This window comes from Amia ocellicauda, chromosome 3 (assembly GCF_036373705.1).
Source record: "Amia ocellicauda isolate fAmiCal2 chromosome 3, fAmiCal2.hap1, whole genome shotgun sequence".
Classification (NCBI taxonomy): Eukaryota; Metazoa; Chordata; class Actinopteri; order Amiiformes; family Amiidae; genus Amia; species Amia ocellicauda.
In genome coordinates this window covers 39,772,621-39,788,596 of record NC_089852.1, presented here as the reverse complement: position 1 = coordinate 39,788,596, position 15,976 = coordinate 39,772,621, and the positions used below count along the sequence as shown (strand labels likewise).

The window sequence follows — 15,976 nt, the reverse complement described above, 5'->3', positions numbered from 1 at the left end:
AGATACAAAGAAAAATGCTTCATTTGAAATATATGAAGCTCTGAGGCACTGACAACAAAATGTGAAAAAGTTCAAGGGGGTGTAGTCTTTCTATAGTCACTGTAGACACATACATATGGAGTGATACCACCATCAGACTGCTGATATATTATGCATAGACCTTTCAAAATATTCTCAGATAATATAAGATACTTTCTTTTCTGAATTTCTGAATCTACTTTTATGCTCTTTTTAGTAACATTTTACAAAATTGTGTCACAATAACATCGAACTGTGTGAGCCAACAATACATAAGCCTTTTAAGGGATAAAACGCTTGCTGCTGTCTGAAATTTCAAACATATGCAGACAGATAGTATCTCAACCCTGGTGCAGAAAGAATGTTTCTTTCGCTTATAAGGAAATGGCAGCACCAAAGGATTTTGTACGGATTTAAAATAGATTAAATTTGCACTCCAATAAACTGAGAACTGCAAGTGATGGACCAAAAATACAAATATTTATTCAGATGATGTTTTTCTGAAGATCTATTCTCATTAGTGCCGGTCTATTATACATTTTTTCTTTTTTTCTTTTTTCAAAGAGCGTCATTCATTTCTAGTTGGTTTGAATTGGTTTGCGAATGTCACTCACAATCAATAAAAACAAAAAACAAAACTTTGCTTTCTAAACAATTGATGAGTGGAAGTAGAATGCTCCATTTAACAGGGAAAGACAGACTAATATTATTTTGGAGGTTGAGTGAATGGGATTAGTACTATATAGCCTTGTATACATTTCAACATTTTATTATTTATTTATTTTACAGTGTACAAAATGCCGTCCTTTTTATGTTATAATTACTGTTTCAGTCATGTATAGCAATATATGTTAAAGCAAAGATTCAGAAATATTTTAAGTTATTCTTCTTTCTATAGCATTGAGTTTGCCCAGGTGTTCACTGATTACTTAACATAGCAATAAATGAATACATTAAATAAATAAATAAATAAATAAATAAATAAATAGACAAATGTATGTATTTTGAAATAATACTCAAATTCACTCAAGAGACAGAAGTGTAATGTTGCTACATGCTACATTCTTGTAACTTGACTTATGGCTTTGATATCTCCAGCTGGCTGAGCAATTTTGTAACTTTTTCATGCTGACAACGTTTTTGGTAAAGATAGACATAACACTGACATTCTGTTGATATTTATTTAGCAATTTTTTTTAATGATAATAGAATATCAATCGAATATCTATTCAATATTAAATTCGGCCACGTAATCTAAAATGTTACCAAGATGTCTACAGTTTTCAGTTCTACAAAATAATACAGACATATTTTGACAATGTTTAGATCCTAAGAATTTGCTTATACTGTAATCAAGTAGCCATTGTAATCTGACAGTTTAAAACTTTAGATTTGTATATAAATTGCCACCTTTCATAATGATTTTGTATTTGTTACTCTTGTGCTGTTATACAACTGATTTTTAAAATACAATGTTTCACCATAGCCACAACTTCAAAGTTTAATCTCAGGTACTTAAACCATCGAAAATAAATGAAGGACTAGGTCCTCATCATTACGACCCTTCAAAGAGTACCCATGGTAGTATATTTCAAAAACATATGTCACTGTTTTGTTTTGTTTTTCACAGCAAGAATGAGTCACAGCTGTGAAGTGGAGCACACAACACATTGACATACTATAAACAGAGATATGAGATATTTAAAGTAATTTGCAGCATATTTTACCAAGGATTAGGACATTGACATAAAAATACCCAGGACATGTACACAGATGGTTATGGCTTAGTTATAATTACTGTCCAATGTTTTGTCCAATAAAATCATAAAAATCATCATCATCATTTTTCCATGACTTTTGCAAATGGCTCCTAACTTGCTACAGTGGTTTCATTATTAGAATCATTGAGCATTATTATTTCCACAGCACTGCATTGCACTGTGAAACTTCCAGCAGTAAGCCTAATAAATTGTTATCCATCGCTAGTAATTAGTAAACCGATGATAAATTATTATTGTTGCATGAGTTTGATAATGGTTGCAGATGTTGATTAAAGTCCTTTGTTGAATGAAAAGCCATGCCTACAGGCAGTAGAAATCATATTGCAGTCTGGCTGGTAATACAGAGCTCGGATCAATCTCAAATGATGAACAGGCATTACACATCCACATACGAAGCTTCCAAATCCAATTAACTTTCCATTTTCCATTAACAAATATTTAGTAATTTGGTTTCTGGCCTGAGGAAGGACCATGATGCCTCATATTGTCCAGATTTCTATAATTACATTTGGGTAGTCTTTCGATATATCTCATTCAGGATTGACTTTTAGAGTGAGCACTTGTATTAGTGTTGCTTTTGGATTGTGGGTAGTGATGATGCTTAAGATTAATACCCATTTATAGGACACCACAATTTGATGTTATACCATAACCCTATCCCAGTCCTTCTCAGTTAACCAAGTAGAAATGCAACCCAAATCTTAATGAAAGACAAAGTTTCCTAGCAGTGATAGTCTGAACCATAAATTAAAATAGTGCCTTTTTGCTTAACTATGTAAATATAATACTCATAATAAGAACATGAGAACATAAGAAAGTTTACAAATGAGAGGAGGCCATTCTACCCATTGTGCTCATTTGGTGTCCATTAATAACTAAGTAATCCAAGGATCCTATTCAGTCTATTTTTAAATGTTCCAAAATGTTCAGCTTCAACCACATCGCTGGGGAGTTTGTTCCAGATTGTGACAACTCTCTGTGTGAAGAAGTGTCTCCTGTTTTCCGTTTTGAATGCCTTGAAGCCCAATTTCCATTTGTGTCCCCAGGTGCGTGTGTCCCTGCTGATCTGGAAAAGCTCCTCTGTAATGTTACTGTAAGACCATTCCTACCTTTACCCAGATACATATTTAAATCTAAGTATAGCTCAAGTCCCCACTAAGTGTAAAAACTTCAACGTAAATCGACACTAAAAAACCCTGACTGAAGTTAAATAACATTATAATATAATCAGAGGGAAAAGTTCATTTTACATATCAAACACCTAAGTATGAATCTAATAACAAGATCAATCTATTTTTTTTTATTTACAAACATTTAGACTGAATTATTCTTCTCCTGGGTGTCTCCAAGCATTATCTTGGAAATGCACTCCTAATTCTTGCAGAGTCCAAGATAATCCTGTTGGGCTGGCAACGCTAATAACATTAACATTGTTTTCTGACATATTTCCTCTTCATTACTGGAGGGTTCTTTGTGTTTCTGAAGCCTTTTTCTCTCAGCTTGTGTGGCCTAAGGACTTTATCTCCTGCCATTTCTGTCTTCGCCTTTGAGGGGGAATGTTTTTTCTTTGCCTTCTGTGGTGTCTTCATTTGTATGTAAAGTAATAGCGGTCTTGTTTGGGTTTGACGTCCCAGTTTAGGGATTCTGGGATTGTTTGTTACTCAAGTCTTATTGACATATTACCTGGCCTACTGCCTGCTGGTGATCTCTACAGACGCCGTCTTCACATATTCTGTCAAAACTTCTCTCTTTGTTTGGTCTAGGTTGTATGCAGCTACTTTAGTTGTCATGTTTAGCCATCTATATAGGGGTCGGCCCAGTGTTTATGCCATCTCTGGCTGAAATCTGGGAGGGACACTATTTATTCTAACAGACACATGCACATGGCAGTCCTTCCGGTTGCAGAAAATAAACATGATAAACAAGCCCACATGTTTATTTACATAAACAGTAGGTGCAACAGTAGAGGTTCTTTCTAATTTCCCTCAAAAGGTGGAACTGGGTTCAACTGAGGTCATTTGGCTGATTCACTCCACGCACATCTGCAAAATTATACAGTGTTCTCAAGTACATTAATTATGTGAGCAGCACTTCCCAGGATGAACAATGGCTCGCCCACATTACCAGCATAACCCTAGAATACAATTTCTGTCATTACTAAATGTGAGATGTGTGTTTATCTTGTTACATGAGCTACAGAGAGAATGAGGGGGAATAAACTAGGGCTTGTCTAATATTGCATACAGTATTCTACCTCCTGGGCATTTTGAAGTGCCAAACAGTAGTTTATTTCATCAAAATTGATTAATATGACTTTATGTATTTCGGTACATCTGTTTACCGGGTTTAGTGGGTTTTGGCAACATCTAGAGGTCACATACAGCATAGCCAACTTTTATGTTATCTAGAGTTTGTTTATAGGACTTTTTCAGTGTTTGGATTCTCTGACAGGCTGAGAATATTCTAAAAACTTTGAGATCATTGTGGGTACATATCAAATATGATGAAAAAACAGAAACAGATCCTGCATGGGTAGTGTGAGAAAATGAAATAGTGTATATTTCAAGGCAGGTTACTGAGAACTGACAGTTAATTGTATTATGTGGTATGTATACATAATATGCAATTGAATGGATGACTGCGGTTTTCCTTAGAACCATATTGTTCTATTCATACAATCAATTGATCAGTCACAAAATTAATCAGTGATGCCTAGTATAATGGGATGACTCACATTTCTTTTATGTAAACTGCATTCTTCCACTTACCCCATCCTCATCCTCATGTTTACACTTTTCATTCCGTATTTACAGATGCCTAGGTTTTATTTTCACATGAGGGGCCCCTTTCTTGATCTTCCAGCTTCAATGTGAAACAAACAGAGAAAATAACATTGTACTCCATTCTCTATTGAAGGCTTTTCCCACTCTTTTGAACACAGCTGTTCATGTAATTTACACCCATTTAACATTTTTCGTTTGAGCAGCAGAAAACTGATGACCTTTGTGGAAAAAATCGATTGTTTGTTTGTATTATTATTTATTTGTATTTGTATTTCCTTATACGGCACATGAAACTGGGTCTTGGTTATCTGTGGTCACTGACCAAAACTTAGCATGCTAGTGTTTTGAACAAAGATGAAGAAATAAGGAAATGCCCAGGAAATGGATTGAAACCATTTGAAAGAAGCTCTCATTTCTCAAGCTGATATGTGAGCTTTCAAGTTTGTTATGCCCCACGACAGCTTGGCATTCATACAATTTTCCACCACCACCATAATCGGTCTAGTCAACCATCTGCTTCTTTCCAGTTCAATCTCATCATATCATAAATTAGATCAGTGTCATGTAGGTAGTTATGACCTTCAACAAAGTAGAGTATATTCACAAAAATTTGATTCAAGTGTAAAGTCATCAAAAGTAAATACAATTCGTCAATTTAAAAATATTACTTACGATTGAGTGTTTGCTTTTCATGATTTAAAGATAATTTTAACATGGTGTTACAGGTTTATAAATGCAGGCCCTTGTTCTTCACATAGAATTGCTCCATGTTACATTATTTGTACTTAAATTGACCTTAAATGGGTGAACAGGATTAAAGAGAACATATTTGTATTGTATTAATTGTAAGCTTAAAGTGAATTGCAATTTTATTTGTGCACCCTTACTGGCTGGAAGTGTGTGCTGTGTGAAACTTTAATGGAATAGTGCCATCTGCAGAATGAAAAAGACACAGCAAGGTTTCAATTTCATCAATTAAAAAAATTACAAAAAGCTTGTATGGGTTTTCTAAATTTTCTAATCACAAACATGTTTAAGGTTATTTTGTTTCATAAAACAATTTATTATATAAATAGATAATGATCCTATAGTACATGAGATGTTTCAAATCATACTCATGCCCAGCCATCCCTTTTACAGAACAATTAACTTGATTTCCCCTCTGTGAAGCCGGGCTGGAAATATGCAGGGTCCTTGTGCCAAATGGAAGTTCTGATCATTCCCATATGGTCGACAGATTCAGTCTGCCACGTCAGGCACTGCGATCAGAGAAAAAGAGTTTCTGTAGGTATACCTATCCTTCTCTGTTATGGATTTCATGTTTAGGTGTTTTATTGTAACCAAACGTGTATGCAGCTTTTGCATTGGTTTTGTGTTAATTTTAATTGAAAGATTGTGTTATGATGAGCTTTTGAATACCTATAAATACTTTATCTGCTTCATAACAAATACAAAAGAAAACACATTGTACCAAATTATTGTTTGTTTAGTCTTTTTATGTTTATTTTGCTTTGTAAACATTGCAGTCAACATATAATAACACTGAGGACAAAATCATTCCAAATTCATATCTGACCTAGTTGAAAAAAGGATTGTGTATTCTCTTGATTTTCATGGCGACAGATTTAATGTTAACTGCAAGACCGTTCTGAGTCCACGTGTCCCAGTGAATGTGGGGTTGTGTGGACAGGTCCACATCCATGGGGCCACCATTGAGATTGGCCATCCCACACTGATTGAACCACCAGCCGGTCAAATTGTTCAGGGTGCTGCAGCTCTCCGTGGCTTGTCCATCAAAGGTACAGAAAGGACTGCAGCCGTCATTGTCGATGTCAGAAGTGCTGAACGGCATCGAATTCTGATTGTCCTCTAGACGGTAACCTCGAAAAGCATCGCCTGTAAAATATTAAAAGCATAACCCCTGACCCAAAGAACATGGCTAATTTCATGCCTGACACCTTCATGGATATTGTATCAGACTTAAATCTGCACTACAACAACAACAACAAATTAGACATGTACCTTTATATGGAGCAATGAATGGAAAGGAACCATAGCGCAAGGCCTTACCTGCACTCCCAGCATAGCGGCCCAGGTGGATCTTGAAAAACCTGGTCTCATCCTCTATCCAGAAGTTGTCATACGAGGCATAGGAGGAAGTGTCATCTTGGGAGACGAGGGCCACATGCAGCAGGAAGTTAGTATTCTTCTGGTTTACAATGTGGAAGATCTTGCGGAGACCCAGCCAGTGTTCTCCTACAGAGAAGCATTGTTCCTTTAGTGATGATAGTTGTTGTCTACTTGGTATCATCTTAAATCATAGTCATTATTATATAAAACGATTGATAGCACTGGTAGTATCCTGGGTAAACAATATTGTTTTCATTGAAACCTGCATCATAGAGCATGGCCTGAAAACCTAAAATACACCAAACTGTAATAAACAGTTATCATATTACAGGTGTAAACTTGAGAAATCGTAACACATTCTGGTTACTCTACATACTGGGAACATGTATAAAGTAATACATGTTTTCATTATTCTTTTATTTGTTGTATTTTACCAGGTAGATGCCCAAATCCATCCATATAGTCTGACCATACTCTTTTGAAGTCAATGAGGCCATCTGTCCTTTTCTGTATTACAGTCCATCCACCATCCATATAATCCATCTCACAAAATACCTGCAGGGAACAAAGGAGTAAAGGATCTGCTCAGTAGTTCTGTCTGAATTGTCTGCTGAAGGTAACAGAAATGTTCAAACATTACTGTTAGCAAAAATTAACAGGAATTAATTAAATTAATATGAATCAAATATAACTCAGCATGTTAAAGTCTATTATTATTATTATTATTATTATTATTATTATTATTATATTAAACATGAATAAACGTGCATGAATATATATATAAAAGCATCGTATTCTAATCCCTTATCTCTGTCACCAACCCTTTATTTTGTGTTGAGCTCATACAAAGGAAATGTTCAGCTGCATTATTGTGATAAGACTAAAGCAATACAAAAGTAATGTACACATATCCAAACATTAATAATAAAATGAAAGGGACACAGAATTGCATGAAACGACTAATTTCTACTTAGAATATGAGAAAAATGTACCGACTACTGTGTCTGACCAGGAAGCTTTTAACCTCTTGCTAACACAACAAAACCATAAACAAATGTAAGATATTATTGTTAGAATGTATTTTTCTATGGGAAATATCTTGCTGTCTGGTTTGATACAGGAAACCGACATCTCCCTCTTTTTGCCTAGTTCCTTAGATTCTGAGGGGCCCTGCTGGCAGTTAAACTAGAGATTAGAGTACAAGGACAAACACCTCAAAGAGGCCAAAATGTGATTGGTTAAAAAGAAACCTTATAAAAGAAGGAACGGACAAAGAGAACAAAAGAAGAAAGAGAAGATGCAGACAAGAAGAAGAAGAAGAAGAGCAAGAGATACCCGTGCTGACGAACTGATCAGACTGACCTAAGCTGCCCTGTGAGGAGAAGAGGAGAATAGAGGTAATATCCTATCCTTTCTGTAATCCAGCAGAAGCTTAATATTACTTATGTTCAGTAATATAATTAAATTATATTGGTTTTCTGTTTTTGTCACAAATAAATGATTATTGCACATCTGTGACTTGACCACATCTTCCCTCTAAAAATAATCTTAAAAGAGAAACCAATTGACCTATTTATTTAGCTTGACTGAAAAACCAAGCATATGAAATTCTCTTATACAAAGAAGGAATGATATTTCCTTAATTTGATACTGGCCCATGGGTTGTAATTTTGATTTAATATGGGACTAAATCAGAACTGAATGTATTGTTCTTTGCTAATCATTTTACCCAAATTGCTTATTTCATTTCCACATACTATCTGCACCAGTGTCCATGTGCTTTTCAAACATTGGCTTATTTTGTATTTTCTGTTGGTGTTTTTAGAAAATTATTTCTTGATTATGAAGTTCACATCAGTTATCAAGAGCTACTAATGTGAGAGCACCCACATAACCAGGAATTATCTTCATATGGGTTTGTTGGGTCTCCAGCCTGTCACTGGTAAAAAGTCAAGAGATGGCTTCACTCTTCAAAACAGGCAGAGTTTCCATTGTTACCTCAAACGGATAATCCGCACCATCAGGTTGGATAATGTAAATGCCACTGGGAATTTTGGAAAAGGAGTCCACTGTATCTTTGATGTCACTACAGTCCCTCCCTAGAAAGAGGGGGGGGGATGGGAAACATTAAAGTATTGATACAATTCAATAGACTACATATAAACACAGCTGAGTTCATGCAAAAAAAAACATCTGAGCTGCCGTGAAAACTTCAGAAGACTGATCCATAATTAAAGTTTTGTGCGGTGTACTACCAATTAATTGCAGCTAAAGCAAAGAACAGGAACTGCATCTGCCAGACATCAACAGCCCTTAGTGAAAGATATGTAGGTATGTCTTTACCATGTGACTGCACTGGTTTATGCGGAAAAGGCTCAATGTTGTTTCTCAGGACTTCTGTGCTGAGCTGCTGGACTTTGTTCATCAGTTCTCTTACCTGTGAGAGTAACAGAAAACAAAGTGCTACACCAAGAGATTTTGTGGTTTATTGAAGCACTTGTATATATAAACTAATACAGTTAAAGAAATAATCAAGGTAATGAAATGACTTAATAAATAAATAAATCCCTCCGGTGGATACAAATTAAGTAGCATAAGTAATTTTCTAATTTGAGAGTGGAACAAGTGTCCTAAGTTTTATACTGAAGGCAGGGAGTTGGAAATAAACCCTGGGTCATCTGGTCCAAAGGCAAATTAGTTTTCAGTTAAGCAACAGTCACAGCAAACTATTACGGAACTGGCAGGAGATTCATTGCAATTGTATGCAAGGAGAGCACAGTTGTGTAGCTCACCTGGTTTGAAAGGAACTCCAGGGACTTTTGATGCTCGTCCATCATGTTTCTAATAAGTTTCCTGGTACTCCGTGTGTAGGAGACAAGGGAGTTCTGCAAGTTTCCTTTTAAAGACAAGTGGAATTATACTAAGTGTGCATTGAAGAGACAATTTTTAGACAGTTGTTCGTAGATGTTTTAACAGATACATACTGCACATTGTGTGTTTCTCCTGCTTCAAGACATTTGCTGAGGTTTCACAGGACACAACACATTTCTTGCTTGTGTTCTCCTTTGACGAATAGACAAGTTTTGGTTTGATGTTTGATCCTTGGTAATCAGCTCTTGCCATTCCAGACTTGTTTACGGTTGAACTGCTTTTATCCTGTATACAAATAAAAACAAAGGAAATGTTTTCAATTATGAATCATGCACAACATATATGATTTGTACTACAGTGTAGAAGACCAAACCAAAAAAAGTGAGTTTTTAGCTACTAGCTAAAACTAAAACCTAAGATAAAGATTTCTTTGATAGTTCTATCATTGCAATTTTGTACCTCACACAATTTCAGCTTTGCTTGGTTCCTTTTGTGAGTTATTTCTTTAAATAATTTTCTGGAACTTTTTAGTTTTGTCTTTTGCTAGCCAAAAACAAGCACACAGCATGACACAGAAAGGAACGCGTTTCCTTTTGACTGAGTCAATGTTTTTCTTTCCTATTATTTTATTTAATATAGCATCCATGAAGTGTGTGTAGTGTACTTCAAATACCTGACACATATATGATTTAATATGTTGTGCATCTCTTCATCCTTTACTCAAAATAATTTGGGAGTAGAATATTTCATGAACAAATAATTAAATTTGCTTTCAAAGCACAAATTAAAACTGATAGCTGTGAGCAGTTTGCTGTTAGAGTGACATCGATAGAAAGTCATGAAACTTCAAAAGCCCTTTAGGCACTATGTTTTTAATTAGCCCTCAACTCATTATAAGCAGAATGAACTATGAGTGCTACAGCGTCCATTGCAGATAAAACAGGAGATGATGGAAACTGGAAAAGGAAAGAAAGGGCTGAAGAGAAAGGTAAGTGCAGTGGAATTATGTAGGAGATGTGTACAACCAGAATCTGTGACTTTGTTACTTATTAATAATTATTATCCAATGCTCAGTTTTGCTACTGCTGTACTGTTGTATGTTTTGTATTGTTACTACATTTCTTTTTGTAAATGTTAAAGGTGTTACAGAAGACCATGTTTGTTTTCAAACAAATGGACTGAGATTTCAATCTAAATATATGCATATGTATAGGTATATTTATATTGAAGTATATGTAAGTATGTGTGTGTTTGTGTGAGTATTACATAAATAATAGAAATATATTAAAATATGTAACTAATAAAACAAAATTCTTACCACTGAGTTGATTGATGAGGTCTGGATTTCATGGAGGACTGATACCAACAATACTGTAAAGCAGAGCCTTTCCATATTCCTAGCAAGAGGTTTTCTCATCTGCTGCCTTGACTGAGTACATACACAAAGTCTTCAATATCACTACTTCCTCAGCTAAAGCTGCACTGCTGGCATCTGTACAGCAGCAACCGGGCCAAAAACAGCTGACTTTCTCTGAGCTCTGAACGTACCAAAAGCATTCAGGACTGTCCCTGCTGAAACAAATCAAATCAATTTTAAATATTGTGTGCCTTGTTTTTTTAGCTCTGAATCATTTTACATATATAACACACAAACTGAAATTCCAAGCAAGGTTTTCCAGTTCACAAAAACTGAGAAAGGAAAGAGCTGTTTTGGTGCTGATGTGCTTCTTACCTCCTATAATAGCATTAGAAAGCAACACATCTCATGCAGTCATATGAACTGCATTAGAATGGCAGACTAAACAGCAGTAATGCCAAACACCCCGCTGAAGGCGTTTTTGCCTCTGGGATGCTTACAGTCCTTTGAGATCCAAAGATAATTTCACTGTGTCATCTGTTCATACTGTGAGCATCACATAAACTCCTTGCTCAGTGGGTTTTACAGAAAGGACCAGTAGAACAAGCTTTAATAGACCTAAAGTTTAGCATTTAAAAATCAGTAAATTATTTGATTTGTTTGATGCTGCTGACCAATGAAGTTAAGACCTGGATTAATGAATTTCCTGGTCATTAATGAAGGGTTTAATGGTGGTATGAGAACCAGAAGAGTGAGTGTCTTTAGAGCAGAGAAATCAATGGTGTTGCAGGGTCAGAAAACTCATAAATTCAGACAATATTTTCTTTTCCATGCATTCATAGGGATATTTATTTGCCAGACACATACATTCCTGATGATCTCGTAGTTCTACCACAAGGGGGTCTCCTTTGGGAAATACACTGAGGCAATTGATCTCCTGTACTCTGAGGCTGCTTCAGACAGCTTTCATGTTCAGTAGGTTGGAAAGAGCTGTGGCAGTTCATTTACTTTGAGGGGGCTTTAGCAACAGTTTATGAATGAGAGCTTGTGTTTTTCTCGTATGTCTTCACTCTGGTGCAGTCTGTGGTGAGGCAGATTTGACCTCTGCGTCAGTGTTATTAGTCTTTAGTGTGAATTGGCTTGTGATTATGGACGATGGCATCGCATTCATTTTTGCATGTGAAGGTTAAAGATAATTTTGAGTTTCCCCAGGTGATCTGACTCTGCTCGTCACACCCTGCTGTCCGTCTCGGAGAGCTGCGGGATCCTCCAGGAGATCGGCCACCTTTCAAAATCTTGCTAATCCTTCCAGTTCCAATAAACAACCCCGCAGACGGTAAGCATAATGTGTGTCAATGTTACAAGATCTCTTCCACAATCAAAGACTAGGCATAATAAATAAACTGTACACTGTGTAAAGATTAAACAATACAAGCATTTATTCAAGGATTGCTTAAGACAGCTTATTAATCAATATTAATCAACCACAGCCACCAAAAGAAAAACAAAGAAGTCCAAAGAAAAGTGCTTTTTTAGTGAGTCTCATTCTGCACCCAACATCAGTCCCGCTCTCTCGCACTGCCAGGTGGTAGGTCCCTCAGTGGGGGGCAGGGAAGGTGGAGGAGGTGACCTCAACCTCAGAGTATGGAGGTGGGAGATCCTCTTGGTACGGGGGACAGTTTGGCATCAAAACAACCTGAAACAACACCAGGCAGGAAAGTGTTAATGTGGACCTGTAGGTCACATAAGGAAAGCTATGGGATGAAATCTAGTTAATTATTATTATTATTAGTTATTATTATTATTAATATTGTGGATTATTAGATTATCTGACTGTCTTTTACTTTGGTCATTCTGTCCTTGTTCTCCTTTTCCTTTTTTCATTTCATGCGAACCTTTTCTTGTTCTTGTTTTCATTGGTTTATCTCGGTCTTCCTCCCCCCCCCCCCGTTATTATTTGAAATAAACAAATAGATAAACAGACATTGAACGTTAATCTAAATTGAAAACCAGTGAAGTGCTCTTGATATGACACGCCAGTATATCAGTGAACTTCAGGCCTAGAATCGTGTCCTGGAGTCCCAATGGCGCACCTTGCTGTAGGGTGGAGGGTTCAGGACCTCAGAGCTATAGGGTGGAGGGCTGAGTGGCTCAGAGCTGTATGGGGGTGGGATGGGGCTCCAATCCTCGGGTGGGAAAGGCACAACCACCACTGACTGCAGCTCCTCTTCTGCCAGCTCCTGCCGCGTTGCCATCCAGCAACAAACGATTTTGCAGAGGGTAGCAAATAGCAGAGGTACTAGGAAAATGACTGGCAACAAGATCCTGTAAACAAACAAACAAATAAAGAAATAAACGGATGGTTTTCATTTCATAGGAAATTGTTTAGTCTTGTTGAAAGTTATACTGTCTGTTTATTGTGAAACTGATCCTTGTATAGTACACACCCTAATTCGATATTGTGAACCATATAAATTAAGCCCAGGTCAGCACTTCAATTTCCCACTGTTTCTACCCAAATAAAATAAAATGCAATACATAAACAATATCCCCTCTCTTCCAAAAGCAGTCCTGTACAGCGTAATTTTTTTTTTTTTTTTATAAATGGGGAGCAACTGGTGGAACAAGAGAAACTTACGCTAGAATAGGAACTCCTGAAATACTGAAAGCCATGATCCTAAGGACAGCAGTCAGGTGACTGGCAGCCTTCAGGTAACGGATGTCTGATGTGCTTGAAAAGAGAGAAAGCACAGTTAATCAATCAGGTCTTCTTTATAGACTTCCACATATCTCCAGTTACACAGACCATTCAGCACGCAACAATCATGAAATATCATCACCAAAAGCAGAAAGAAAAAAGTTACATTTTTTAATTAAATCATTCATCCATACATAGTTTATTGATTTTAAACCAGCCAGACATGTGAAAGGCTGACACTCAACTCAATGCAGGTACACTGCTACAGCATAACCAATATAACTGACCTCAAATGACCCAATCACTCAGCTTTTTACCTCTCACATTATCTTGAAGGACCACCTCATTCCGGTTAAACAGCCGCATTACATTGTTCTTAATTCTTTTGGAAGTTCTAATGATCCATCATGGGTACTAAACTTCAGGTGACCCTTTACCTGAATCCTGACCTGTACTCTCTGAGGCCTGTTGCCCCACACAGCATTTACCATCCGGAGGTTAAATGGGCCACAATGGGCTGCTTCATTTAAGAAGTCTTGGGAGGGGGTAAAACAATACAAAATCAATGTTGTGTTTGTGTTTATCTCCCATTTACAACATGTATAATTCCATCAGCTGTTCTTCTACCACACAGACGTTCAGTTATTGTACATAATGGTTATGCCAATAAATTAATCAATACTTAAATACTCCTTACCTTAAGCAGTTGATTTGATTGAATGACAGGCAGAGCTTCCCGTGTGCAGTGCAGCAAATCTTCAAACTTCGCAAAATGAGTGTAGCCTACCCACTTGTAATCACCTGTACCCAACTGTGTTTTATGACATGCGTCTCTAAATATATTATCCATATAGAACTGAGTATGCGTTCTATCGAAGGTTCTCATGCATTGTGATGTCACTTGTGTCGTGTTAACGTCACTTTTGTCGTTTTAACAGAAATTAACTATGTTTGGCTAAACATACTTCTAAACCATACTTCAGATGTCCCTCATAGCTTATCTAAATTAAAACATTTTATTTGTATTATGTCCTTAACAAAGTTCAAACCCGTCATTAAAAGCAGGCATTGCTCCAGAACATTACATTCTACACCAAGTAGACTGCCTTCACCCGAATTCGAGCCTGCTGCCATGTTTTCCATTAAGAATTAAATTAAATTGATTATATTGCTGAATATATGTTTTACACATGTTTAATACATATACTACTGAAATACAGATATCCTAATGCTGCCTAAACACAGCGAGTTATTTTTTATGTAATGTTTTTGTTTATGTTAATTGGGCTAATTACAGTGTTAACTGCCCATTGCTTTCTCTGTTTTGAAATCGCGCTTCTTCTGAGCTGTGATCTGAATGGTTGTACAGTCGGAACTATCCATGAAGTAGCCAAGGCTAAAAAGAAATAGTTACGAAGTTTTCTTGCAGAAAAGGCCAGCATGCATATACCAGATGGAAGTGTATGAAACATGGCTCAAAACAAACGTCGAAAATAATTGACTAAATTGTGCTTTTTTCAGTGATTTATATGAATTCATGGTTTCCCGCTGGTATATTTGCCGATCAGCCCCAACAAATGCGTGAAAGTTGAGGAAAAAAATACTGATGCTAAAAACACAAGCGCTACACATATATATCCAATCATATATCATGCAAAAAGTGTTGTCACATGCAGGTAAAATGTGTTTAGCATAGATTAGACATATGCTAGTGCAATGTCCAACCATGTTCAAGAGCGCCCATGGCAAATGTCTATGGCAAACCGTTGTGACATTTAATCCATAATTGCTGATATCAAGAATGCAATTGCAGATATCATCATTTAATCCTTAACCGGATGTTAATTGGTATGCATTTTGATATCAAGAATACAATTGCTAGTATCAGAAATACAATTCTTGATAGCAAAAATACAATTGCTGATAACAAGTATTACTGCAAATTGTTGATATCAACAATTGTATTTTTGATATCAGAAATTGAATTCTTTATATCAAAAATGCATATTAATTAACATCCGGTTTCGGCTGCTTTCCGTTTTATTTTCCGGTGTTGCCATTTTCTATGGCATTTTTCCTGTTTATTTGTGTGTCTGCTTGATAGTTTGTACCATATGCATTTATCTTATATCAAATGAAAGAACAAGTTGTGGTCTGTCGTATTATAAGGACTAATCGGCTGACAGAGTACAAACAAACTCGAGCAGATGCATTAGTCCTGTACACTGTGAGAAATGGCCGATTTCGCCAGGCTGGAGCTCAAGCTAAGAAAACCCTACATACGCGAGTCAGACATCGTTTGAAAGTTCCTGGTCTCTAGTTTCTATATGTAATTGTA

The 15,976-nt window shown here is 36.4% G+C and overlaps 2 protein-coding genes across 2 annotated transcripts; both read right to left on the bottom strand.

Annotated features, from left to right (window-relative positions):
- Positions 1–6,077: 6,077 nt before the first annotated feature.
- Positions 6,078–11,067, bottom strand: angptl5 (angiopoietin-like 5). The gene is made up of 8 exons (XM_066700265.1): positions 10,902–11,067; positions 9,697–9,868; positions 9,505–9,608; positions 9,056–9,149; positions 8,711–8,811; positions 7,147–7,267; positions 6,653–6,838; positions 6,078–6,478 (listed from the first exon to the last, which is right to left on the bottom strand). The coding sequence occupies exons 1-8, from the start codon at positions 10,998–11,000 to the stop codon at positions 6,159–6,161; spliced, it is 1,197 nt and encodes a 398-aa protein (XP_066556362.1). The 5' UTR covers positions 11,001–11,067; the 3' UTR covers positions 6,078–6,158.
- Positions 11,068–12,405: 1,338 nt separating this feature from the next.
- LOC136747326 (uncharacterized) lies at positions 12,406–13,259 on the bottom strand. The gene is made up of 2 exons (XM_066700264.1): positions 13,034–13,259; positions 12,406–12,636 (listed from the first exon to the last, which is right to left on the bottom strand). The coding sequence occupies exons 1-2, from the start codon at positions 13,193–13,195 to the stop codon at positions 12,538–12,540; spliced, it is 261 nt and encodes an 86-aa protein (XP_066556361.1). The 5' UTR covers positions 13,196–13,259; the 3' UTR covers positions 12,406–12,537.
- Between the last annotated feature and the right edge of the window lie 2,717 nt (positions 13,260–15,976).